The sequence below is a fragment of the Larimichthys crocea genome, chromosome I (assembly GCF_000972845.2).
Source record: "Larimichthys crocea isolate SSNF chromosome I, L_crocea_2.0, whole genome shotgun sequence".
Lineage (NCBI taxonomy): Eukaryota > Metazoa > Chordata > Actinopteri > Sciaenidae > Larimichthys > Larimichthys crocea.
In genome coordinates, this window is record NC_040011.1 from 25933115 (window position 1) to 25961032 (window position 27918).

Here is a 27918-nt window from a genome sequence, read left to right on the forward strand (position 1 = left end):
GATTCATAGTCATTTAGCACAAGGATTATAGCTAAAATCCTTGTGCTAATGAATGACCCTACATATTCAATGAATAGTGTTTTATTATAGAATTATAAGTATAATATAATTATTATCATTATTATTTATTATTAATACTCTTGCTGGATCCATGTGTCCCCGGTAGCAGGATTATATGTATATTATATATGTATATCTGTTTACCTCAATTAGAAGTTCAAATGTATTGTAGATTGTCATTTGAATAAATAATTACGCTCTCCTTTGGTGACACTGTAACTGTAGTGATGAGCTTCTAGGGACAGATAACTAGTGTAGTAATAATACCTTGTTTTCCATGGTCACCTGAAATCAAATGAAATACTGTACTTTGATCGTGAGCACACGAGAATACTCAGGAGACACAATAAGATGCTTTTTTTTTTTTTTTTTTCTAAAAATATTTCTCATTTGTTGGAATCCATACAGATACAGAACATCTCAGCAGAGTCGAGAGAAACGAATCCTTTGCCTTGAGTTCCGCTGAGATTTAAATCTGGTTCTTTGCAGTGGAGATTATTTTTGAAAACACATCCCATGAGGATGGTTATCTCTTGTATGTCCTCCCACAATATACAGAGTTGGCAATAAAAGAGACCGAAACAAGCATTTGTTACCAACGCAAATAGGGGCCGCCAAAGAGAATGGTGGGGAAAACATATTGTGGCTATGGTAATTAGTGGTGCTGTGTGATTACAGCAACATAATTACATTGCATAATCATGTTACAGTCAGAATTTGTTGTTTGTTTAAAATAAGTTTAGCCAGCAGGATTTATTTGTAATCTGCATAATTTATCTCAACTTATGCTGTAGATGTTGAGCAATGTCATATTACTTCCAAATGAATTGAGTCCTGTCAGTAGATGAGGGCAGAAATCAATTTGATTCATGCCGCCAGAGCTGCCCATCACTTAAACAAAATGCACAAGTTAATATTCCGTTACTGAATGTACAGCACAGCTCTCATCCGCTCTAATTCAAGACAGCAGCAAAGTGCACACAGTCAGTAGACCTTACAGAGCGAAGATGTATGGTTACACAACCTTGATGCAGTGATAAAATGTAGGTTGTTTTGAGTGTTCCATCGACTTGTAGCAGCTGACGAAGCACACACCCCCCTACGTTTTAATAGTGCAACAGGAACAAACACATTCCAACTTGACTTCTACATTACCTTCCTCTCTCCCTCTCACCCTCTCCCCTCTCATTGCCCTTGTCATCCAATAGGAGACGGTGACAATAAGGCGTGTGTCCTTGGACATGGAGCAAAGCTCTACTATTGACTGGCATGATGAGCTGCACTTTCCTTGTTCTCCCCAAAATCCCTGTAATCCCCCTTCTTAGCTGCAACACGACACACACACATCAAGACCACAGGGGCATTAGATGGGGTAGGGGGCTGCTGTCGCAACTTATTATATCAGTGCCAGGCAGCCCCATGCCTTCACCTCCTACCGCACCACAATATGCATACGTAAAGAGGAGACACCACAGATGAGCAGAAGCACAAAGAATGTTGTACACACATACTGTATGACCTCTCACACACATACACCAACACCTGTGATGGGTCCTGTCAAGGGCTGTACCAACAGTCTGGGATGAGAGAACATTTTTTTTGGTCTCAAAGGTCACTGGTTGCACTTACTCTCTGTTGGCACAAGAACGAACCGGACACATTTGTAAAGGCTGAAATTCGTAACTGTTATGTATCTCCCTTCTCTACTTCTGCCCGAAAATAAAATAACATTTTATCTGAAGCTTTCCAGTTAAAAAAAGGAAAAATCTTGTCCAGGTGAAGCTTCCAACTCAGTCCAAGAAATTTAAAACAAAACCAACAACTGCCACCTCAACTACAGATAGTAATGAGATGAGTAATTATAAGTATTATTATTATTATTATCATTATTATTATTATTATTATACTCTTGCTGGATCCATGTGTCCCCAGTAGCAGGATTATATGTATATTGTATATGTATATCTTGTTTACCTCAATTAGAAGTTCAAATGTATTGTAGATTGTCATTTGAATAAATAATTACGCTCTCCTTTGGTGACACTGTAACTGTAGTGATGAGCTTCTAGGGACAGATAACTATGTGTAGTAATAATACCTTGTTTCCATGGTCACCTGAAATCATAATGTAAATACTGTACTTTGATCGTGAGCACACGAGAATACTCAGGAGACACAATAAGATGCTTTTTTTTTTTTTTTTCTAAAAATATTTCTCATTTGTTGGAATTCATACAGATACTGAACATCTCAGCAGAGTCGAGAGAAACTAGATCCTTTGCCTTGAGTTCCGCTGAGATTTAAATCTGGTTCTTTGCAGTGGAGATTATTTTTGAAAACACATCCCATGAGGATTGTTTATCTCTTGTATGTCCTCCCACAATATACAGAGTTGGCAATAACATGAGACCCGATACAATCAGTTGTTACCAACGGCAAAATAGGGGCCGCCAAAGAGAATGGTGGGGAAAACATATTTGTTGCTATGGTAATTAGTGGTGCTGTGTGATTACAGCAACATAATTACATTGCATAATCATGTTTACAGTCAGAATTTGTTGTTTGTTTAAAATAAGTTTAGCCAGCAGGATTTTATTTGTAATCTGCATAATTTATCTTTCAACTTATGCTGTAGATGTTGAGCAATGTAGTCATATTACTTCCAAAATGAATTGAGTCCTGTCAGTAGATGAGGGCAGAAATCAATTTGATTCGTGCCGCCAGAGCTGCCCATCACTTAAACAAAATGCACAAGTTAACTATTCCGTTACTGAATGTACAGCACAGCTCTCATCCGCTCTAATTCAAGACAGCAGCAAAGTGCACACAGTCAGTAGACCTTACAGAGCGTGGATGTATCGTTTACACAACCTTGATGCAGTGATAAAATGTAGGTTGATTTTTGAGTGTTCATCGACTTGTAGCAGCTGACGAAGCAAAACACCCCCTCCTACGTTTTAATAGTGCACAGGATACAAACACATTCCAACTTGACTTCTACATTACCTTCCTCTCTCCCTCGCTCACCCTCTCCCTCTCTCATTGCCCTTGTCATCCAATAAGGAGACAGTGACAATAAGGGCTGTGTCCTTGGACATGGAGCAAAGCTCTACTATTGACTGGCATGATGAGCTGCACTTTCCTTGTTCCTTCCCCACAATCCCTGTAATCCCCCTGTCTTAGCTGCCAACACGACACACACACATCAAGACCACAGGGGCATTAGATGGGGTAGGGGGCTGCTGTCGCAACTTATTATATCAGTGCACAGGCAGCCCCATGCCTTCACCTCCTACCGCACACACATATGCATACGTAAAGAGGAGACACCACAGATGAGCAGAAGCACAAAGAATGTTGTGTACACACATACTGTATGACCTCTCACACACATACACCAACACCTGTGATGGGTCCTGTCAAGGGCTGTACCACAGGTCTGGGATGAGAGAACATTTTTTTTTGTCTCCAAAGGTCACTGGGTTGCATCTTACTCTCTGTTGGCACAAGAACGAACCGGACACATTTGTAAAGGCTGAAATTCGTAACTGTTGATTATCTCCCTTTCTCTGACTTCTTCCCGACATTTCAACCGGTCACGACGGAGGAGGAGGAGGAGGATGATATCTCTTTCTCCTCAGAGACTAACAATATGGAGGAGCCATTGCATGAGAAAAAGAAAAGCGTAGCAGCAATGTGCATGTGTGATAATCACCTCGCCTTTTTACATACGTATAAAGCGCCACGTTGATGTATTATTGACAACGAATCAGGTCTGTGTGTTATTGAAAAAATGTAAAGCAGTGCAAAAGCCTTACAGACAAATATGCATGTATTAAAAGCCAATGCACCAAGCCAGATGTGTTGTTTATTCCAACTGCTTATCTCTAACTATCAAAACCTTCTTTGAATAAAAATTTGCTGATGGCATGCTGCCGCTGCTGAACACTATACAGTAGTGAAGACACTAAAAGACTGGTGGTGGAAGGAACTAGATTCTGATTTTGTCCTTATGTGTGTGTGTGTGTGTGTGTGTGCCTCATCAGGAAGCAGTGAAGGAGAACCACAAGAAGAGGGAGATGGAGGAGAAGATCAAGAGAGCCAAGCTGGCGAAGGAGAAAGCAGAGCGCGAGAAGCAGGAGCGCCAGCAGAAGAAGAAGCAGCTGATTGACATGAACAAAGGTATGCCACTTCTACCCGCGCCACCACAGAGAGACAGGGAGGCAGGTGGGGAGTTAGGAGGAGGAGGAGAACAGGAAAGGATGGAAAGGGGGTTTCACAGAATTGTGCTTCACACAGATTTGAACTCTGAAGGAGGAGAATAATGTGTAGGAGTGGGGGGAGTCTTCTTTTTCGGCTGTGAAGGAATCTTACACTCCCATAGTCGATGCACTGCTACCAAACAACAGACGGATTATGCTACTTTTAGCTTGTTTTTTTTTTTTTTCTCTTTTTTTCCCGAGGTACATTTTGCTCACATAGGCAAAAACATTCTCTCCTGTAGTAACAATGCACATATATTTAAAAACATTTAACAATTAAAGTAGCTGAAATTAACGTAACAGCAGTAGAAGATAGAATAGAGAATGGACTAATGAATAAACACAAATACTTCTGTGCAGTCTGCGCCCTCATAAAACTGCCACATGTAAAGATAAGAGCCTGAGGTTGACTCCTAAAAGTGGCTGAAAGTTGCTCTGTAGGTTCAACTTCCAACACAATCGTGCTGTTACACGCAACGCGACAGGAAAATGATCATTCCTCCAGTCTGAGATTGTTTGCGGGCAGCGTGCTATATTTGTTGTCGTGAATCACAGGAATTACTCTATTGTCCTCCAGTGATGCCAGTAAACCGTGTATTGATCAGTGTGACTTGCAGTTGTTCAGACATGAAAAATTAGAGCGACAGAACTGGGTGTCTGTGTCTAGTTATGCCAATGACATTGTGGAGGAATTTCAAGCCTGAAGGGCCTTTGCAAGCAGTCAGTGTGGTCTTTTGTCCATTTTTTTGACAAACAGACTGGGATTTCCACAATTCACCAGCTTCTAAATGTCAGCGCCAGCCAAGGACCTCTCTGTAGCTCAGCCACATTGGGAAATGTGACAAGACAGTCTTCAGTATGCCACACAACTCTCCAAGATAATTGATGCATGCTACAGTTTTTTTTTTTTTTTTTATCCTTTTTTTTCTTCCCTGAGCAGTGACCTCTTTGAAAGCTTTACTTTTAATAATCCAACATGGCTGAGCTGTCTACCCCTCTCTCTCATTCTGGCTAACCAGATGGAGAAGGCTAGAGAAGTAGGTATGATATTAAATATTTCTGCCAGAGCAGATTTTGATCTCGTTTTCTGAATGCCATAATATGACTTGGATGAATAAAACATGAGGATGACATGGGCAGCGTTGCCTGCAGCCTTGGAGATAGTGGGGATTGTCCTCCACACCAACACCTAGCTCGTTGGACTGTCGCAATCACAATGACCTTGGCAGTTTTGAAATACACACTTTTGAATTCTAGATGTGCTAAAGCCAGGCTGCTTTTTCCCCCGTCAAGGTTCTTTCCTGCATTGATTACACATTTTCATTAAACCTTGAATAGTTCCCTTTTTTGTGTACTAACTTTCACTCTATGTGAAATGTAATCAGAGAAAGGACAATCAAATGCGGAGCACTTTAGATGGATCCTGTGAATGGAAATGAATCTAAGCCAGAGTTGGAGGTTACAGCAGCTTGTGTTCTCTCTCAGTTTCTCTTTAAGCTGTTTTGGTTGGAACACACATAGCAGGATATTCAGTGTTTTTTTTTTTTTGTTGCACATCTTTCTTTTCTCTGCCTCTACTCCTCTCCAGGTGACAGCCTTGGCTTGAGAGTCTTGGCTCTTCCCTCCCATTCTGTTCTAAAATTCTATGTGTGCTTCAGATATTTTGAAGAGTTCGTTATTTGAGGAGACTTTTCACATCAATATTTCATGCTGAGCATCAGCCGCATTTTCTGTGAAGGTTGATGAAAATAAGGCAGTGTACTGCTCAAAGATGTTTTTTATTATTATTATTATTCCTTTTTACTCGTAATTAATCATTTTCCACATTAAATCTTGCATTTTAAAGGTTAGAGACTAATTGAAGCACTGCTATAGATTGACGGTTTGGTATTACCTATTCTTGTCCTTAATTTAATCATATCTTAGTTATCTTTATGGATAGATAGATCTGAATATAGTGCATTCTTATGTTTACAAATCCATTAGCATGAACAGATGGAGTAACCATATGGCCATTATAATATCAGAATTATATACAGGTCAGTATTTTATCTGTTTTACGGATTTACTGATTTACTCATTTTATTGTTTAAAAGACCGTTTGATGGATCATACTGTTTTGTTTAATGCAATTTCAAGAGGCTATTTTTGAGAAAGGATAGATTTTATGTCATTTCACAAATTGCGACCTAATCCTCTTCGCTTGCAAATGATTAACAAAGAAATGCATATTTAATGAGTGTTTAATTCATTTAGCTTTTGCCAGGATGGCACCAGGGTGGGTGGGGGAGGGGAAACAGACAAATGCTTTTAGGGAACTGATAAAAAAAAAAAAATGTCCCAGTTGATAAAACTTATGATTATGCCCTCTGCAAGTGCACCGACATGGACACTTCTTCAACAAGCTGATTGATAGATGAGACAAGTGCAGAGCTAAACGTGTTTTCCTTGTGAAGTATTAGAAATCCTAATGTAGGAAATTGCTTATGAAATCATTACCCGGTCACCCCATTTGTTTTAATTTGCTCTAAGTGGATTTCCATATTCCCTTGAACTGACCAGATGTTCAACATTTACTAAATCGCTTTACTTCCCAGTAATAATGGGTTGAACACTGTAGAATAAACCCAAACTAATGCGTCTGTCTAAAACAGAGGAAGATGGTCCATCACAGCAGGATATTTTTTATTGCGGCATATGAAGCAGTGTCACAAGCAGCATGTCGAGTGTGTCAAGAGCCGGAGTATGGTAGAGCATCTGGACTTTGTTTCTCTAAGGCATTTGTGAAGAGTAGCAGGCCCCTCTGGTTGCCTACTCGACTGGCATCACCGGGGTCAGTGCCCCCGTCTGGGGCAAGTGTCTACACCCACATGTCAACTGCGTACTCCAGTCAAATCCAGTAAGCTTTGAACAGAGCCGCAAAGCGCACATGCCGCTTTGAGCACAATGCAGCTTGGCATATAGGAATAAATAAACAACCAGGGAAAAAAAAATATTTTTTACATTTTATTTAGTCCAGGCATTTCTTTCAGGTACCACAGAGAAATAGTGGAGAAGCTTAACATGTTTTATGTCAACTTTTCTCCAGCCTTCTTTATTCATTATGGTTCTCAGTATGTGAATAGTTATAGCAGCTTGTCCCTTTCACCATATGAAGGAAGAATTCCTGAGGAATATCAAGTTTAGAAGCATATTGGTTGTAGCCTGTGAGTTTTACAGCACCTTTTATAAGTAGACCAACTGTCTGCTATCTTAATTGACTACGCACATTAAATGCAATCCAACTGGAATCATGTGGTCCTGGATAAAATTATTTTCTTAACTAATCGTAGGTTTCAAAATAAAATTAACTGATTGGAAAACCTTTTGTTAAAATTGTCCTAGTCTGTATTATTAAATCCTTAAAAAACCCATGCAGAGGCTCAGCAGATGCTGTTTTTATGATTAAGTTTTACCTGAAAAGTGATCACTTTTTTTTTTTTTTACTGTATGAATTAGAGCCCTCTCAGCTGCTTCAATCCATTCTTACAACAGCTTACAGACACCAGCAGAATGCAGACCCATAGAATGAGTTGCTCTGTGGGGATATTATAGTCGTAAAATAGGTATTGTCAAAGTGTTAGTGTTAAAATAACTATTGAACACACATTATTATCATCTTAAATGTAGTTATATTTGTTCCCACAACAGCTGGAAGTTGTGTCTCCCTCATACTGTTTTAAAATGACTGAGCCCATTAGCATAAAACATTATCGTCCTCTTAAAAGGGACACAGCAACAGACAATTCAACAAAATGTCAGAGAATACAAAAACTTGCTTGTAGCCTATGGTCTAGTGTACGTGTTAAGTAAGTCCTTAAAAGGTATTTGTAAACGGTAGTTCACATAGCATGCATTTTCCCTCGGTCTCCAAATGCGTTTTTTGTGCTGGTGATAGTCATCAAGGCATTTTTTTCCCTTTCAGCAAGGCCTGCTGGGATGAGGTCTCCATGTTTTTTTATGATTCTCTGCAGAAAGCAGTTGGCATGTTGACAATGATGGGCCTGCAGCTTCTATTTATGCATCCTCCTTGTCAACCTTTCACACTTTGAGGATGAACTAGTGTATGTTTACATACATAAAAGTGGGCTCTTCTCTAAAATGCATTACACTTACCAAAAAACAAGCTGAATAAGTTAGTGTAGGCTTTGATTGCATTTCAGACTACAGTGTTTGAATGTTACATTTTCTTGTAAATGTCATATTATCCACTCTACACGCTGATACACAGTGACTTTTAAATGTGGATCTAAGGCGATGCACATAAACATTTGGTGAGTAATATACATTTAAACTCCAAACCAAGATTCAGCTAGCGCCTGATGTTGTTTATTAAGATCAACTATATTGATTCTATAAATCTAACGTGTCCTCATCAGTGTGTGTTTTCGCCTGTTTGTGGAGAAGACAAAGTTGTGAAAAGCATTGTTTCTTTTCTCTTGTTTACCAAATTCCCAAATTCAAGTGTCTATTAGTGTGGCATGCTAAACTAAATTGACATATTTCTGTGCAGCAGGCTGACTGGTCGTTGCTGGCAGAGCCCTGTCAGGAGTGACAGTGGCAGAGATGTGGATTGATGGCTTTGTGTGACACTGACAGCTGCCGGTAGGCCAGTGCATACCTGCGTCAGAGTCATGCCAGCTAGGTGATCATAGACAAGCGCTGACAGGTGGTGGCGGGGTGGACAGGTTAGCTCTCTAAGTTTGCATAGTGTCTCCACAGCACAGCAGACATGGCAAACAATATTACCAGGGGAGATAGCTTGTAGAGACGTGAAGGTCACAAACCCAGATAGATAAAAGAAATGCTTCTGAGAAAGATTCTCACTATTCCTCAGCTTAGCTTGGTAAATTAGGCCAGTATTCGGGAGCTATACAATATAACGGACAAGGACAGACCTTTCTAGAATGTAATAATGATATATGGCACAATGCTTCTGAATCTGCTGCCTGCTTATTCCCTGAAGAGTCATTCCTTTGTCACACCACTGTTGGCTGCTGTGTCTGGTTATATATTTGTAGTTTCTGATGAGTTATAAAAATGAAGGATCTTTCAACACATCTGCATATGACTGTCACAGCGGCGTGATGCCAAACTCTGAGCCAATTTCTTTTTTTTTCTTTGTCCTTGCCTTTGAGCTGTGTCGATCCAGATTGAAGGAAGTGCAAGGCATGCTCTGAAACTCCTGAGTGTAGATTGGCGAATTCCATCATTACCTTGAAAGACGGGAACAAGGGCACAAGGATTATCTGCTGTCATACACCCATTCTAATAAATAACAGCATATTAGATTGTGCTATATCTCCAGCCGCAATCGGAATCTGCCTCGAGGCGATGATGGCACACGGAATATGGCTGACTGCGTCTCAGCTAAGGCGCCAGCATGAATAGAAACCTGTGGAAAAATAGACTTATTCATAAACAAATGACATGCGAGGATTAAATACATCTGATTGACTGCAAAATGACATTTTGTATGTGAAGGTGATACAGTGAAATACTTATCCGATCCTCATCCTCACAGATTATAACATTTCCAAAGCATTTCCATATATAAATGTCAGCAGGAGGAAATCGAGCCTGTGCTCATAGGAGGCCTCTTAATATTCTATGATAAATACCATAGTTCATTAGCAATTAAAGGCAACACCAGGGAATACTGTGTCCCACATTTCTGTCTATCTGCCTTATGCATTAAATTGTCAAGCTGAATATGTAGTGTTATTATTTTTTTTAAAGTTTGTAGCATCCTCTTTGTATCAAGAGAAAGACAAAAAAACACTAATTAGATTGCACCTTGAAGCTTTTAATCACTTTTATCTTTTATCTTTAACTTAATTTAGTTAAGGTCACAATCAAGGAAGTGAGACATGCATCTCTGTCTGTCTTTCCTGTTTTCTCTCTGTCATTACCTCACTGTTATTGCCCCTCTCTTCCTGTGTGTCTCTCTCCCACACACACACACACACACTCAGTATATTCATCCTGTTATGTTCTTTTCTCCCTCCCATTGCTTCCATAAATGTTCTTCTTCTCCTTAGTGAAATCAGCTCAGGCACAGTTGAATCTCATTAATTTGTGGGTGGTTCAAGTGTCTGATCATTTCCCCTCCCAGTTCTGGACCTCACCAGTCACTTTACAGTCAATCAAACCTAATTACCCTCACTACAAAGACCATCAAATCCCATTGTCAAATCCATTTAGCTTCCCCAGACAGTACCGCCTTTCACTGATGCAAACAGCCCATGTGTGGTTTGGTTCACATGTTATCTTGATCTGGATTCCAAAACTCTGCATCCGTTCTCCAAATGTGCCACTCTTGTAAAATGGGTAATCTACACTGCCCTGGATGGATGAAACCCAAAATGTTCGTAGCATCTCATTATTCTTCCACATGCCAAAGCCTCTTTGACATCGCTTTCATTTAAATAACCCGGTTCATTTAAGTAGTCTTGGTATGAATAGTCTTGTATGTATTGCATACGAAAGAAACCATGATCAGAGCATCGTGTTGGCATGGCACTAATAGATCAGGGCCACTCTTGTCCATATGCCAGAACAGCACAGTAAAAGGTGTTGTTTGCTTGTTAATGTGTTGGAGATTCACCTAAACTGCAATAAAATGTCTGTCGCCTGCACCTTTTCATCTAACCAGCTCAGTGTGACTGCATCCTCTTTGACAGTGCCTCCCCTGCAATAATTAAAACCAATCCGGCAACGAAAAGAAAAAAAAAATTCCTTAAAGCAGACCAGTCAAAAGCCGTCCTTTGCTATCTTTTAGGATTAAGGCTGACTTTCTGTGGCTGCTTGATAATATAAGCTTTCCAGAGCTTAGCATGTAAAAACATTTTAACGTGAATTAGCAGCTGCATGTTCAGATTGCGTTAAAGGTAAGACACTGTGGCAGACAGCAATGCACACCGAAGTACCACGAAGGATCCGACGTGAGGAACCTAAGCACTGGGAAGATGCAGTACAATACAGTACAGTACAAATTGCACATTGGGGCTTTTTACATTAGCAGATCTCTCAGAGAGTAGATCAGACAACATTGACACTGGAGTCTGTTAGATGCGATAAAAACAACAACAACAAAAAAGAGAAATGCATGACTGAAACACTAAACCAGAGCAACTCTAACATTACACAGGTACTAAAACACTACTGAAAGTTGAGCCTTATAAAACTGCTTTCTATTTAATCGGCTGCTAGACCACACGTTTGATCAGTTTACAGTGACAGCTCGGTTCAGAGCAGACACCATCTGCTTTTATCCCCTGCTGTGAGGTCACAGTGAAAATGCTCATGGTTCAGGGTCTACCATATTGCGGATAAATTTAGAAGTACCTAACCTATGCTGAAGTGCCAATAGTGGTATACTCTGCTGTGAGGACAGGCTCCTGTGGCCCTACTGGCTCCCTGACATGTTTGACCCCATGTGGCTCAGAAAAAGTGTGTCAACTAAACATCTGTCAGTGCTGGGTTTGAGCCCTCCCTTGTGTGTTGGTGGTGTTACTGGGCAAACTAGCCAAAAGCAGTGGATAGATGGTGATAGCAATATGGTAACTGGGGTGGCCCGCAGGCAGTAGAAGTAAATTATAGCAGAAGAAGCAGAGTGTGATGACTGCTACGTTACAAGCATCTCTCTTCCACCCTTCCCATCTCCCAACCTCCCCTCCCTACTGTTTCTCACTTGGGGCCTGGCAGCATCCATCCAGATGGAGGGTTTATTTTTGTTTTTGTTTGTTTACTTATTCATGCATCCAGCTATTCGGGGCATCGCAGGGGCTTTCGTTCCACCACAGAATGCAAATCGCCACAGCGGCTAATCCACTTTCATCTCTCCCTCGTCGACATCCAACTTCACTTCACGTTTCCCAGAGTCTCTCGCAGTCAGGACATCTCGTTTTCTTTCAGGGTACGGGATCAGGCCTGCAGTGACCAGGCCAGCCCAGCTGCAACACTTGTCTCTACTTCATGCATGTCAAACACAATACATCTCTCACCTCCCACCCACCTTTTCCCATCTTCAAGACATTTTGGCCTCTCTCCACATTTTCCTTTCCTCCCCCCTCCTGACCCTGGCGCCACGCAGGGGCTCATAGCAAGAGGAAAGTAGTAGCTACACTGCCATTCCCCCTGGAATAGAGGGTTGTGGGAGCATTCCTAATTGAGTTAGGGAGGACATGAGTGGGTTTGCTCATCAAGTTGTTACAGTAAAACAATCCAGATTAATCAGCAGGCAAGTCTGTCTTCTTTATTACCCATCTTACCCTTCCGTTCCCCTTTTTCTTCCTCTCTTTTCACTGAAGTAGACTGGTAAACATGCACACACACACACACGCACACACACCTACAAATTAAAGACTGGAGCCTGTCTGAAAAGTTTCTTGGGTCATCGTGTCAAAGCTTTTGTCAGGGTTGGGTGGTTGGACTGCAGGGAGATGGAAAAAGAGAGAAGAGAATGAAAAAATAAAGGAAAGACATCTAACAGGTGCATGACTGCTGTCCTTTGGGCACTTGTGTTCTCTGTGCTCTATGTGGCAGTAATGGCCTCTGTCTGCCGGGGTCTTAGAAGCTGCTGGGACTGCAGGGAGAAATGTTTGGGGGGGGGGTAAAGGAGTAGACAGCAGAGCTAAAAGAAGAGGGGGGGGTGCTGAGTAATGCAGGTGGTTGCGTATGTCTAAGTGGCTGAGCCTGAATTCGGATGTGAGAGTAACACTAAACCAGGTGCGCACAAGGAGAGAGTAGAGAGACGGTGAGATTAAAAGAAAGTGTGGTTGTTGCGTCTCCACCTGGCCATAAAGCTGCACCCCTCCTCCCTCCACCGAGGCCTTTGTTTCACGGCTAATGGTCCAGGTTAATTGCACAGGTGACTCTCTGTGGGAGAACAGATGGGCTCAAATGTGTTCAAAAACAATCCACAGCAAGCAGAGAAAAAAAACACTGAAACAACTTGTTCCTCTCCAGTCCTCTTTTTCTTTCTCATCTTCTCTCCTGGAGTCAGAGAGGGTGACTTGGATAAGGTTAAACTCTCGCTGTGTTCCTCTCCTGCAGTGATTTCAATTCATCAAGTGCAAGGCCTGTAAGTTCTCATTAGATCTCATTACAGTGCAAATTAGGGATTGGCTACTGGAGGATAGTGGATAGTAGTGGGTAATAGACATCTCTCCTATGCCTGATGTTCTTCATGTCGAACACTTTAATTTGGTTAGGGAGGAGAGTGCTATGCTTATATAAATTCAGAGGGTATGTAGCTGTGATTTATTAAAATGTGTGACTGTGATAAATGCCATTATTTTGTATGCTCACACTGTTATTCCTCATTTCAATTAGCATGCCACAGTTGCTACCAGTTTCACTTGTGTCACATAGGATGTCATAATTTGCCGTTATAATAGAAACCTGCACGTGCCAGACAGAAGCTTTTCAGAATTCTGAGAATTATTTCTCTCTCTTCCCCCATGAATCATGAAGGCTGCATGTGAGCCATCAGAAATTGAGTTCTCAATCGATCCACTGTGTTTTTTCTCCCCAGCACAACATGCAGCAGACGACAGATAGCAAATTGAATTTATGAACAAGCTTTGTTGGCACTGCTGCATAATTATAGGAATGCCATGCCTTTGGTGTTTAAAAAAAAAAGGGAGCCCGGCATTTCATTCATATACATTCAGCTCGGATGATTGAGTGAAAGGCTTTGTCATGTTTTCCAGGCAACAGCTGTGCTTTTTACTTTGCAGTTATATACATATTTTGAATGTTGCAGATGACTCATTTTAATTGGCAGAAATAAACAAATGAGATGTCATGTTTTGCATAACGTAAGCTTATTTGTTTCATTCCTAATTGGTCTTTCTCTGAGGATTAAGACTTTGCATGGATGCTTCGATGATGCATTGGTTTGCTGAAACACTTGGCTGGATTCCTGTGTTCCCTCTAACCGATCTTGCCATGAGCGGCCTTGAGTATAGGTCATCCTGCTGACATTAGCTGGAGTAGCTCTGTATCTGAATCCCTCTAACTATCCCTCATTGTCTTAGTCTGTCAAAATTACACTCACTTTTCAGCTGAGGAATCTGACCCATAAATTTAGATTAGTTATGTGGAGCCAATGTGTCTTGCAATTATACAACATGCATTTGTATCACAGGCAAGTTTTCCAGTGGTCTGCGTGCCTGGGCTTGCATACTGCAGTGGATGTTTAAAAAATATTTAAATGGCACAGGGCTCAGGCCGTCAAGTAGCAGGGAAGGTGTTTTACGACTTTGTGGTATTGCCTCGCTCCACTAGTCCCTCTCAATAACCCACTCCACCACATGCACTACAGCACCCACAGAAACCCTCTTCACTTTTCTCCCTAGCTGCTTTCTGTGCTATTTCTTTCTCTCCTCTTTCTACCTGTGTTCTGTCTCCTCTCTCATTCTTTCCTTTACATTTCCATCCGCCAATATTGACACTTAGAATACCTGCTTGTTATTTTCATCGCATCTCTTGACTCCCAAGTTCCTGTTGTATTAGTGAATACAACATTGCAGCCGCTTTCTTCCAGTTTACTGTAGGTACTTTTTTTTGTTACTTTACTTTTCTTAAGGAAAAAAAAAACTAATCTGGTGTGTGAAGTCTTTTATGCCAGTCCTGCTGAGAGCACATTATTCGTGTTATCCTTCCTAATTAGAAAATGTGATAGTGCTGCTTGTAAATACATTGCAGGCTGAGCCAATCCCCATGGCTCACTGTTACATTTGGCACAGCCTCTGGGTCCAGGTACCACCTGATATTCAGATAAAGGAGGGGAGGGGTAGGCAGGGATCAAAGGGAAAGATATGGAACAGGTACAGCGTCTCTCTCTGGGAGGTAGAGTTTCACAGAGCTTTATTTCTGCTCTTAAAGGTTTAACTGTTTAAGAAAGTACCTAAAAGTGCAAAAGCCACAACCATGTTCCACACTTCCACAAGCTTTAATAAGATCATTAAAGGACCCCGGGCTGTCTGTTGAGGTGCCCACCAAGGTGTTTCATCACTGTAAGGGTTTGTCAATGTCTTGGTTCTTAGCCCATCTTAACCCATTTAGAAAGCAATTTCCTGTGAGCAGAGGGGATCTTTCCTCTTGAGAAAGATCTTTGGGCATAAAAGGTTAGCTTTTCTGTAATTCCCCAGCATGCAATCTACTACTGCTAATGAGAAGCAGATGAATATTTGCCCTAGGTTTAACAGCTCAAAATAAGACAAGAGTGAATTGCAGGAATGAGGCAGAAATGTCTGCTAAAGTGGGCAATGTTATGATAAGTAATGAAGTACGTTTGCTCCGAGGATTACTGGTGTAAGTGTAGTCAAATTGTATTCAGGTTTGGTTTTGTTTTGGTTTATTTTACTAAAGGCTTACCTTGTCATTGCAGATTTGTTGAATATACACGTGAATACTTTTGCATGTTAAGAAGTTCACAGTCTGAAGGCTCATTTGTGGCATTTTCTTGCTGAGAATAAGGCCTGCTCAGGTTTAAGGCCCATTAGGACACAGTTAATTGAGCACTGTGGGGTGACTGGGGACTATGTTTCCCATTTTAGTCATTTTGGTTCTTTCTGTCTGCAGTCGTCCCCCTGAACCCCAGTCTACTACGGCTCCCAAGTCCTGGCCATTACAAATGATGAATTGTGCTACAGTTAAGCTAGAAGTAGGACAAATTGATCAAAGTGTCAGGTGCCCCCTGTGATGTCTAGGTCTCCATGAAGAAGGCAGTGAAGAAGGAGCTGTCAAAAAGTTTCTTGTGCCAAGGTGGTTGTAGATAAATGTTTACCTGCCACTTAACACTTTCTACCTTCTGTCAGACTCACAATGTGTCCTTGCTAGCCTACATACGAAGGAGGAGTAGCTAAAGATCTTGTGAGCTGATACAGTTATAGTAGCTGCAAGTTGTTCACCATATTGTTCTTCAGGTCCACAGCAGACAGAACCAATGCTCCCCCCTTTTAAACCAATGAGCTTGCTATCGGAGGTGTAGTGCTGCAATTTGAGATAAGCAGTACTTGGCCCAGCTTTGGTTTTGTTCTGATAAAGCTGGTCTAATTAAGCTTGATTTAATCGGGATTGCTTTTAAGCACAGCACACAGCCAGAACAGATACTTTGATTTCAAAGTAGCCCTTGGGAAGGACTTGAGGAAGAAAGAGAAGGAATGAGATAGAGAGCAAAATTAGTGCGAGTACAAGTGAAGTGAGTTGCTTTTTTAAAATTTGCATAAGACATGTTTCTATTCTTGGTTGTACTGTCTTCTTTTACTTGCATGAATGATTGCAGGTCGGTTGGTTTGTTGCTGGAGGAGAAGGGAAAAACATGTGCCCTGACTTTCTCTGGTAATGGCAAAATATATGCCATTTCCTTAAATTAATCGTGTAGCATTCGGTGTCACCGTGTGTTGTTCATAAATTCAATTTGCCTGATGTCGTGTCTTTTTGAGCATGCTCGAGTAACAAAAGATTGATCACCATAGTGTCTGGAAAAGTGCTGTGTGCTGAAAGTAGCAGTTGTCTCCACTTATTCTCAAATGTTTCCCTTCAGCTGTAGCTGTAAGCACAGTAGAGAAACAAGATGCCTGGGCCCTGATGGTAAACATTGGGGAAGAGCTAGTTCACTCATGTACGCAAAAGAATTGATGGCCAAGTCACCAGCTCTACAATAAGTCACCCTAATGATCCAAGTTTAAAATAATGTCTCTTCTGGACCAGAATGATAAAAAGGGTGCCCCTCTGACTCATTAGTATTGGGGCGTAAAGATAGATGACCCAGATATAGAACCTAAGCTTATTTCTGAACCCCCGCTTCCATTGAGCAGTATGCTGCATGTGCACAGTGTGGGCACAACTTGTCATGCTGTTGGCCTCATAGCACTTTAAGTGTCTCCTACCTGTCTCTTAAGCCATGCTGACTGCCTCCAGTTCTTTAGTTTCATGGATCCACACGACAGCTGGAACGGTGGGCAGGGGGAATGTTTTTCGAAGGCCGGTCCCGGTGTCATTGACTGAACAATGATAGAGCACCCGGGTATTGAGCGGCTCCACACTAAATCTTTGTAAAGAGCACTTAGCTCCCCTGCGTTAGCCACAGAAAGAATATCTGTCAATGACCATCAGTGGATGCTTTCATCCCGAGGCTCCTCTGCCTGTATTAGTTGCTAAGCTCTAAGTGTATTTTTCCTCCTCCCCAGCTGTTTACTGGAAAAAACGACAGCGCTGAGTGACAGGTCTCTGTCACATATACATATAAAAGACCTGTTTATATTGTGCTCAGAATCAGAATTCTCCCTTGGTGTGATGTAAAGACATTGTTCATGTGCACCTATAGCAAGAGGAAATCTCTTACTTCAACACTAAAATACCTAGAACTAGACCTTGAAGCAATTACATACAAGAGTTTGTGTGTGTTTACGTGTATTGGAATGCCTTTGTTATTATGTACTTCATCCTGCAGTTTATGTATTGTCCTCTAAAACATATTTGCCTCTGTTATCTGATTTCTTACAGAGGGAGATGAAACTGGTGTGATGGATAGCCTGATGGAAGCCCTACAGTCCGGAGCAGCCTTCCGTGATCGGCGAAAACGGACACCACGCAATGGTAATGCAGCAAATAACACTGTCTTTGTGTTCCAATTAATAATTTGTGTTGTTTTTAGCAGTCACCTTTGCCATCGTTTGTTTTTAATAGTTTACATGCCACACACCTGGCTCCTGGCCATCACATGAAAGGAGCTTTGCTCTTGAATGTAATGTGTATTCCTGTGCTTGTGTCCAAGGCTGAAAGCAAAACATGAACAAGTACAGGAACATATGCACGTACAGATCGGTGTCTTAAAAACATGCATGTGTGGCTTCATGTAGGTCATTTTTTTGTCCCTTTGCCATTGATGTAGCCCTTATTATAATGTAGCCATGCTGGCTGCAGTTGGGCTAAAGCTGATTTAGTGTAATCCTGGTGTTAACACATTCCATTCTGCCATGATGAATGGCCAGTGCCCAGGGGAGTACCACCTAGTAGGGTTGCCAGGGTCAATTGATATGCAAGTCAGAGTTCTGCAGAAGAGCCACAGGTGCTGCCATCTCCACACTGGCAATCACGCCAGAAAAAAAGAAGGGAGGAAAATCAGGCCAATAGCTGGATTGGATGATTCTGCTATAGACACCCACAGGCAGTAAAATATAAGCATACACAGGCAGAGGAGGTATATTTATGTCCAAACCATCTTTTGAGATAGTTGCTGAGCAATGTTTAGACTCAGAGATCTTGCAGAGTTATGATAGTACGAGTTAATTTTCAGCAAAAAAGACTACTATTTACTATTTGCCTACATGTATTTAATGCAGATGGACTGGTTGTAATTATTATTAATGACCAGGTCCTTTCCCTCTGCATAAGGATTTTAATGCACTTTTTCCTCACAATGGGTTGAATTTCTTTTTTCTTTTTCCTTACTTACATATAAACGCCATTTTTCTATGCTAGTACGCACTGTGACATCATAAGGTGACTCTGAACTGGGTTTATCATCAGTCATCTCCTGCGACAAAAATGGTGCATGTGTGTCTGCCTATACCTAGCAGTAGGCAAATTAATTTCAAAATAAAAATTGTTACATTTTAAAAATGCCTACTGCTATGACTTTGGCCATTGTTATCCACAGTCATATTTTAATATGCTTAGTTAATCTATGACAAATAAAAAATATGTGTGATGATTAAATATAATTTAAATAGTGTTTTCTGTTTAAATTGTCTAGATAGTGTTTGACTGAAAAAGTAACTAAGTGTATAACAGCAAACATACATGCACACATGCTTTACTCTTGTTTCAACACCTATAATGCTGTTAATCAATTGACATAACCAGCTCCATTCATCGCCTGCACTTTGTTCATTCAATATTTCTGTGTTTGGGTTTATTGAGTGAGTCTGTGTCTATGTCAAAATGTGTGTGTGGGTGTTTTAGCAAACCTGAAGGGTTTCTGCTAAATTCTTGGAGTGGTTCATTCCTGCCAAATATCTATGATCTGTCACCTCTGATGCCCTTTTCTCTTTTCCTTTGTCTCCACCCTTCCCTTCTTTTCTTTTCTTTTTTTTTCTTTTCTTTCTTTATTGTTTTATCACCAACATTGTTACAGGTGATCAAAGTCCTTCCAGTCCAGGCTCTCGGTGGCCGGGTGCTAACTATGGTAACAGAACCCTAGGTGTGTGTATTTAACAACCTTTGTACCCCAGATCCAGCACCACTCTGCTTCCTACTGCACTTCTCCTGGCTGCATTACTCACACATCCTTTTTGTCACAGCACTCAAACTGAGCTGGTCTACAATGTGCAGAGTCCTGCGCTGAGTTATTGCATTTGACTTTACATAGATTGAATTGTTTAAAATTTATAATATGTAAGATTTACTGTAAGTAAAAGAACTTAAGCATAAGATGGATGATGAGTTTGAATTAAAATAAAAACAAAACCTCCTAAGGTACACAACTCTTCACTTAGAAATAGTGACTTTGCTGTAAGAACATCTTGTAGTTGATGGTGTTCTCTCCCTTATGTTATATTTACAACACACAATACAAAAGAAACAGCATAGCATTTTCCCTTGTCACTTCAGATGTCTAGCATAAAGTAACATTACCCCAGTTTCTCTGGAAACACATTATAAAGCAACTGTGCTTTTAAAGCACCTGTGGTTAATGGCCATAAGGACAAAGGAAGTAAAGAATAAGAGCAGGCTAATCTATTCCATCAGGTGTATATCAATTGTAGGTGACCCGATAAAGCAAAGTCTACCTATAGAAAAATATATTAATGGAAGTGAATTTGCTGCATATTTATTAAGAGTGAAACATTTCTTTAGAGCATAGGATCACATTAGAATGTGCTGCAGTCAATACTCTCGACTAGAGCGAACGTAATGGGCATTAGGACTTGTCCTGCTGAGTAACATAATGTAAATCTTACACTGAATACCATTAAAATCCAATACAATAACGTACTAATAGTGAAGTTACCCTTGTGTTAGCTTTGCGTAATACAAGCCTAATAACTTTTAAATCACTCAGCCTAATTTCTGTCATGTACAGTAGAGCAGCTCCAGTTATCATCTAACTGTCTTGCCCTTACTGTTAGTCTATGCTGCCATAGCATGATATCACTTCCTGTCTTGTGGCGATGTTTAGGAAGTGTTCTGCTGGAGAAGTCTGTAGACCTCTATGCTTTAGCCGCTCACAATAATTTTGTGTATTACCTTTTTGTTTCCCCTGTATGTTTGATAAACATCAAACTAATGTGCACCCCACATATGCCTCTTTTTGGAGGATTCCCGTCTTTTATGATATGTGCAATTCTACCACTGTATGAGGCACCTTTGGCTAATCATTGCATCTGCAACTCTAAACGGATTGGTTCTCTGTGTGTTGCAATAGTGTCTCTCTCGCTATAATATGTTTAATCTGTTTTGGTTGCATGTCCAAGTATCATGTTCATGAATGAGAGTTTATGTATACTTTGATGCTAAAACAATGAATTGCTTGAAATGAATTATTTTGCTGCAACTCTAAACAAACACTTAGTGCAGTGAAATAAGATAATTCATTGTGATTGATATGTGGCTAGCTGACACCTATCAAACTATCTTTAATGAATCAGGATATTACCACTTTGTTCAAAAAATCAGTTGCTAGTATTTGAGGTTTGGCAGTACCAATTAAATATAGTTTGGCTCACCTTTATGCATGACACCAACTCTAAAACCAAACTCTCATTTGTCCATAATAGGTGTGAAGATACTTAGGAACTTCCAGATAAGCAGTGTTATGTTCAATATTCAATGGACATGAAGGTGAAGGTTGAAAATAAAAGGCTCAGACTGCCTATGCTTTTGTGGAAAGTAGCAGTTTGGTGTTAGGATCTCTAGCAGTCTAGGTAAGTCTGGGAGAGGACACCACCTATAACACCATAGTTCTGCAGGGGATGGAACAATTTGGTAGATTGATGGGAAGGGAAGGCTTGCCTGAGGCAGCAGGGTTCTAACACTCAAGGGAAGCCTTGTTGATTTACTGGTGAAGGTCACTCAGGTAGCCAAAACACTACACAGTGGCAAGGCACAAATAAATTTCCACGTTTGTGCCTTCTCATTTATTGTGTTTGTTGTTTTCTGATTTGAAGCAGTCATCAGAAAGTGTCCATTTTGGTTAACTCATTCCATCGTTATAGTCTGCTGTTGATTTAGTCATGTTTACTTCATTGGCTTGTGACATCTACTGTGAACTTTGTGGTTTGCAGCACACCTCAGGCCACAGTACACAAAAAAATTATGTACTGACCTTATTGGGTTGGGAACAAGTGGTTGTCAAGCAAGGTCTTGTCCAAGACAGAGGGTAAGATAAAGCATGAGATTGACAGACCTATTGTTGTAGCTTCAGCAGTGTTGCAAGCATTGCATTGCACAGTCTTGTTAAAGATAGAGCAGCACCTGAATGTAAAGCTCCTGTTCACCAATCAAAGTCCATCCCTCACCTATGGTCATGAACTCTGGGTGGTGACTGAAAGAAAAGATCATGGGAAGGAATGACTTCTGGGTTCCTCCTGAGGGGAAGAGCCCTCACTAGATCACAGCTATTTTGTTTTAAAGTCAGTTGAGGTGGTCTGGGCATCAGGATGCTTTCTCATCTGTGGATTTATTCTCTCCGTGTCCAAGCGGGAGGAGACCCAGACCATGATAATCCTGGTGGGTTATACCCTTGCTGAGGGATGTGACTAGGTAGAAGGATGTCTCTCCTACCTTACTTGATGCCTTGAACATTGCATTTGGGATTTGATCCTTGATAAATACCAATGAAAATGGTTTGCCAACCATATGTATGCGATATATCTTCTTATCATTGTAAAAACTAAATACTGTCTCCCTTTGTTTCTAAGTATGTCTGCCATTTTACTGAATATCCTTTTTTTGTCCTATTTTTCTATTCTTGTGAGACAACCAATGTAATTGTGGTCCATAGGATGGCTCGTTCTCCTGCATGGCAATATGCATCAGTCCAGACTTATTTTTTTACCTAGTGCATACGACTGCTATGCCACCAGAATGTGTTATGCGCTGACAACTCCCTGTTTATGAATATAGAACCCAGACTGTGGTTTAATAAACAGCTGCATGGATTCTCTACTCTGAGGTGATGAGAGGGGAAAATCCTTTTGACATGCTGGCTCCATGGATTTTTTCTAAATGGTATCTGGAAATGAGTTCAGCTGCTATAGAGCATAGGGAGAATTTGTCTCATCTCGTGAAAGGTGGCAAACAGAAATCTTTACGCATAGTTTTTGGGGGAAAAAATTGAGAAGTACTCCCTGTAAAAAGAAACAATTAAGTTCCCAGTGACAGACAACTTGATAACAAAAGGCATCTCAGTCACAAAATATTTTAGTATTTTAAAAAGTGATGGTGTAATTTTTAGTTCAGCACAGCAGCATTAATGTTTATGTTCTTTTGCTGCGTAAATATTTGCTTTCTCTCTCACTGGAGGACTGACAGCATTTCAGTCTCTGAATTTACTGGTGGAGAAGGTTCTCTGAGCGTTTGCATCAGACAGTGTGCCAAATCTGTTCACTCCTGCTTGTCATGTCTGTTGTAATCTCATGCTTTAAAGCTTGATTAACCTCCTGTCATCCTCAAACGAGCAGTGTGTACCAGAGAGTGTCTCTCAGAGTCGCACAAGAATCTTCGCGTATGTCAAAGGAGTTCATTTAAAACCCAGCATGTAGGGTTTTTTTGTCATCCTCCAGGCTAAACTATACTCCAGCAGACTACCTCAAGTGTCAAGCTGAACACAATTCTAGGCGCCGCCAGTCACAATTACACCCAATTCCAGAAGCATTTCCTATTTCCTTGTTTCCACTTTGTGTAAGATGGAAAACCTAACCCGGGAGGCCATACTCATGTGTTATGCAATTACACGAGCCAGTCCTAATTCAACACACAGAAACTGGATGGATTGATGGAAAACAGAAGACACATTTCTGTTGTGGGTTCGGTCTCATTTCAGGAAGATAATATTCAGTTTTCTGTGGTGTCAAATCTGGTTGGTTTAACACACTGTTTGTTTGTTTGTTTTGTTTTTCACAGACAGTATACTGAAAAATAAATTTGACTTGAATAAGGATTTTTTTTTTTTGCAAGTTAGCCCTACTCCTTTTCTATCTCCTATTCCCTTTCTGGTGAGACAGTTACCTGGGTATCTGGCAGGAGATTGGTGGGTAGAGAGCTGAAGCCTCTCATACATCCTGGCTGATCGATTTTCGGTCAGGGATGAAAGCCACAGACTCAGTAGGTCTTTCATACTGGGGGGCATCCCAAAAGACACATCAATCAGATTTCAAAGAGAACCAAGCCAATCTTATTTATTTACTGCCTTTTCAACGTCATTACAAACCCAAACCAGGGCCTCTCTCCTTTCCACTCTGCTCCACTCTCCTGCTTCACCTTCACAGGTCAGTCCATCAAAAGTTCCATCCTGTGTTCTATATAGTAAGCCTCTTAAGGACTTATTTGACATTGAACAGGGAGGGATCATCTCATGCCCATTAAAAAGTAGAGATGTGGTGATATAATGCTTGTCAGGGTTACGGAATTTCAGCCCAACTATCTAATCCCCCGAAGCCTAGCAGTTAATTCAGCTGGTCAGGCCAGAGAGTGGGCCCCCTGTATGTTTAATGAAGATTAAATTACCTATTTTCTCTCATGAAATTTTAAAGGGAGAAAGGGGATGAATCTGCAAAGAGGCAAATGAAAAGACCAAAAGGAAATGTCTTTAAAAGGGAGATGCTGGCAAAGAGTTTCCCTTTGTTGCTTTATATCGTCCAACCTCATTCGTGACATAAATGATTTTTTAGTACTTATTACTTCTCTGTTTGTTATCCACATTACCCTGATGTAGACAAGGACAATATGTTCAGCCAAGGGAGCTATTTTCTCATCTCTCCCTTGATCTGGGGGAAAATCGCTCATTCGTTTCTGAAATTACATCACAGGAAGTGATAGTGATCGTAATTCCCTTAGCAATTAATTTGCTCACACATATGTTGTACCCATTGCTTTATCTCTCTCGTGTTGTCTCCCAACCCTTTCTAGCAGTTGTTCTGCTGTACTGTACACGCACACATGCAAGCTTGTGTCACAAATCAGATAGGGACTGTTGCTGTAGGGTGTCTGAGTTGAGGTCTAAAGCCCTTTGCCTCCACAAGCTCCTGGCTCCCACTTCAGTTGATAGATGTTATTCATTGGGGCAGCCCTAGAGGTGATCCTACAGGAAGTGGAGCTAACATGATTTGGGGCGAAGAGACCCAGAGGGTGTCATTGCCTCTTGCTATAGCTCGGATGGCTTAGTAGATGTGAGATATCAATAGAGTAGATGAGAGGAGGGCTCTGTAGAGACGTGCTGCTTAAAATCTATCACCTGCTTCTCATAGATAAGGATATTTATCAACAGCCAAAAGGAAAGGCAGATGGGAAGGAACTGAGGCATGGACAGCCACCCCATTTAAGATTTGACATCCTAGGGCATAGACAAAGGCTTTCGTCCCACTGACCCATAGAACCTTTCTCTGGACCTGATCATTTTTTATCCACAGAAGAAAACCCATCATGGAAATATAGATGAAGATTTTATGTACCATTTGAGTACCCTTGGCGCATAACTGATTCGTTGCTTAACTCTGCCAAGAGAGGACGTAAAGTAAGTGAAGTGTGACACGGAGCCATTTTGAGAGGATAAATCAAATCTTAATATAAGGCAGTCTCCTGGAATGCATACCAAGGGTCTCTCACCCCTGCCCCTGCTGTTAAGTACCCCCTAAACCTGTTGCTGTTGTTTGAATTATTCCTAAGTTATCTACTTGAGTACAGGGGTCTGTATCCATGTCCTTTTGATGCCATTATGCCCTTTTACAACTCCCTGTCTGATAAAACTTATCATGTGGAGCCTAGCTCCCTATGGTAATGCTTACTTTCTTTCCTTCTTTCTTTTTTTTTTTTTTTTTTTTTTTTGAAATAAAGTCAATGACCTAGTGCTATAATGGACTCGGAGCTCTCAACACCTATGTCCAATATTGTCTTACTTTATTGGCACAGGGCCTCATTGATGTAAAAAGTACTCTGCCCTCCCGCCTAGTGGATCATCAACGAACAACTGCAGAGCAAAAATGTCTACTAACTTATCATATTCAATAATATCCTAGAGCGTTTGCAGTGGGCTGTGTTTTTTTTTTTCTTGCTCACTCTCCAAACAATATTGGCTTTCAAGTATGTGGGCAGTTATGAAAGGTCACCCTAAGTGTAAATCGTCAATACTGGATCAATTTTGCAGGGCAAATATGCTTTGGAGGCCCCATAATGGAAGGTTTCATCTTATTTTTACCCAGGGCACATTCACACAATAAGATTGATATCGTTCATTGTTTGATGAATTCCTAATAGAGCTATAAACTTGCAGAGCTTAAAGCCAAAGGAATGCCTGTGGAAGCCAAATACAGGAGAGGCAGTCGGACCATCCCACTAGCTGAAAAATTGCCCTCATATAATTCCAATGGAATCTCGCCCAAGCCATCATGCTTAGTGTTGAAGGATGGGCAACTTGTGTCGGTTGAATTAAACCTTATTTATCGCTCATTAGGCATACAGCAGGGCCAACTGATGATCTGCGAGAGAACAAATAATGTGCCGTGGAATAGGATGCCATCCTGTATGGTTATGTGTTCCACTGACAATAAGAGGCAGTGCCAGAATCAAATGCTTCTTCCTCTGCTGTCATACTCAGACACGATGTGACTATTATTAAAATATAAAGATACTGTATAATGTCCAAGCTGATGTTTGCATTTGAAGTCTCAGCCACTATCTACAATCTGTCAGCCACAATGAGATGGAATTAATATTTTACTCTTCCATTAGGCGGCCTTAATGTCTGAAATAGGAGGTATAAGAAAGATCCAGACTGGACGATGAGTGATAGTGGTAATACACAGTAATACAGATAAAGAGAGAATATGTCAAAGAATGTTAAATGTTCCATTCAGTAGGAATGTTAGTAAAGGTGATGATGAGGACGAGGATAGTAAAAAAGGTGATAGTGTATGTGATGCTCTCAGCATGAAGTAACTACATCTTACAGCATTTCTTTCTTGATTTTAAGTTAATAGTGTGAATTCAACATGTTTTTCAGAGGTGTTAATTAGGTCATACTTTGCTTTTCTGAGGTGCAAGAAAGTTGACGTTCCATCTTTACAGTAATTTGAGTAAGCTCATTTAAAAATGATCTGAAGATGAACCAAAAAAACATTTTTAGATCAAAATAAACAATGCATAATTAATGAACAATAAATCTGACAGAAAGTGAAAGTAACACTAACTTCAACAGTGTTCTCTGATATAAAATGATTTATTCGTTAGTTCTTGGAAAAAAATGAATGTAGCTAGTGAAGGTCCACTGTGTTAAATTTAAGAGGCTCTATTGGCAGAAATGGAATATAATATGCATAATTAAGGATTAATTAAATGATTGTTTTAATAGTGTATAACAACCTGAAAATAAGGATAAGATTTCTGTTAGCTTAGAATGAGCCCTTTTCATCCCTCTGACAGAGGGTGTAGAAGTGGCCACCATAGTTTATCCTAAACGGCAGAAAGGGGGGTGAGGTGAAGGTTATTCAGTTGGTTGCATTTCACAATTTCACCACTAGATACCGTTAAATCCCACCTACTGGACCTTTAACACAAACTGATAAAAAGTTTTTCTGAAAAGAAATGTTTGTGAAAGCAGAACACACATCAAAGATTACATTTAATGAGCTCCAATGACTTGTAACTTGGGTAAATCACATGAAATCAATATATCATATAAAGTGCTTTATAAACAAATAAAAAAACTTCAAGAGTTTCAAGCTTCAACATATGTAACTGTCTAAACAACATAGAGCAAAAACTTAATTGTCAAAACTTTGTTAAAGCGGACCCAAATGCAGAGGCTGAACAGGCAGGTAAAGTCTTTTATTAAGAATACAGACAGGAATGGAGATGTGGGAGGCTTGGTGGCTGACGTGCTTAGTGGATGGTGAGAAAAGCAGGCAGGCAGAAAATTTTGAGAGAGGGAAAAAAGGTTCAAGTCTCACAGGCTGGCAGGCAAACAAACTACTATATACTAGTACAAAATAAGCTAGGTTCTAAGCAACATGCAACTGCTTTCAGGTCCAAAAGAAATCTGTAGTTTTCTTTTCTGATGGCCACCATTGCATCTGTGAAAATGTGCAGTGAGTCCTGTTTGTCAGGACAGCAAAGTCCTCATCATAATCATGTTCTCAAGGATAAATGCAGTCATTAGATCGTCATCTTTTGACAGATCAGATCTTTAATATGGTAATCACATTATTTGTAAGACCGGACAGATGAAAAAGCAGTATATAAAGTAAAAGGGGGCTGAGACTTTTAACCTAGTTGACATAAATGTGATGATGAAGTTGTCATCTCATGTACATTATGGTGGAAAGGG

At 40.6% G+C, this 27918-nt stretch overlaps 1 protein-coding gene across 7 annotated transcripts in view; it reads left to right on the forward strand.

Moving 5' to 3' along the window:
• Positions 1 to 27918, forward strand: part of diaph2 (diaphanous-related formin 2) — a 365580-nt gene that overhangs the window by 304182 nt on the left and 33480 nt on the right. For 5 of the 7 annotated variants that reach the window (XM_027277405.1, XM_027277414.1, XM_027277422.1 and 2 more), the window contains 3 exons: positions 4107 to 4242; positions 17880 to 17972; positions 19513 to 19578. In XM_027277405.1, coding sequence (XP_027133206.1) covers positions 4107 to 4242; positions 17880 to 17972; positions 19513 to 19578 — 295 coding nt within the window. The remainder of the gene's footprint in view (positions 1 to 4106; positions 4243 to 17879; positions 17973 to 19512; positions 19579 to 27918) is intronic. The other 2 variants (XM_027277412.1, XM_027277425.1) reach the window with 2 other exon arrangements.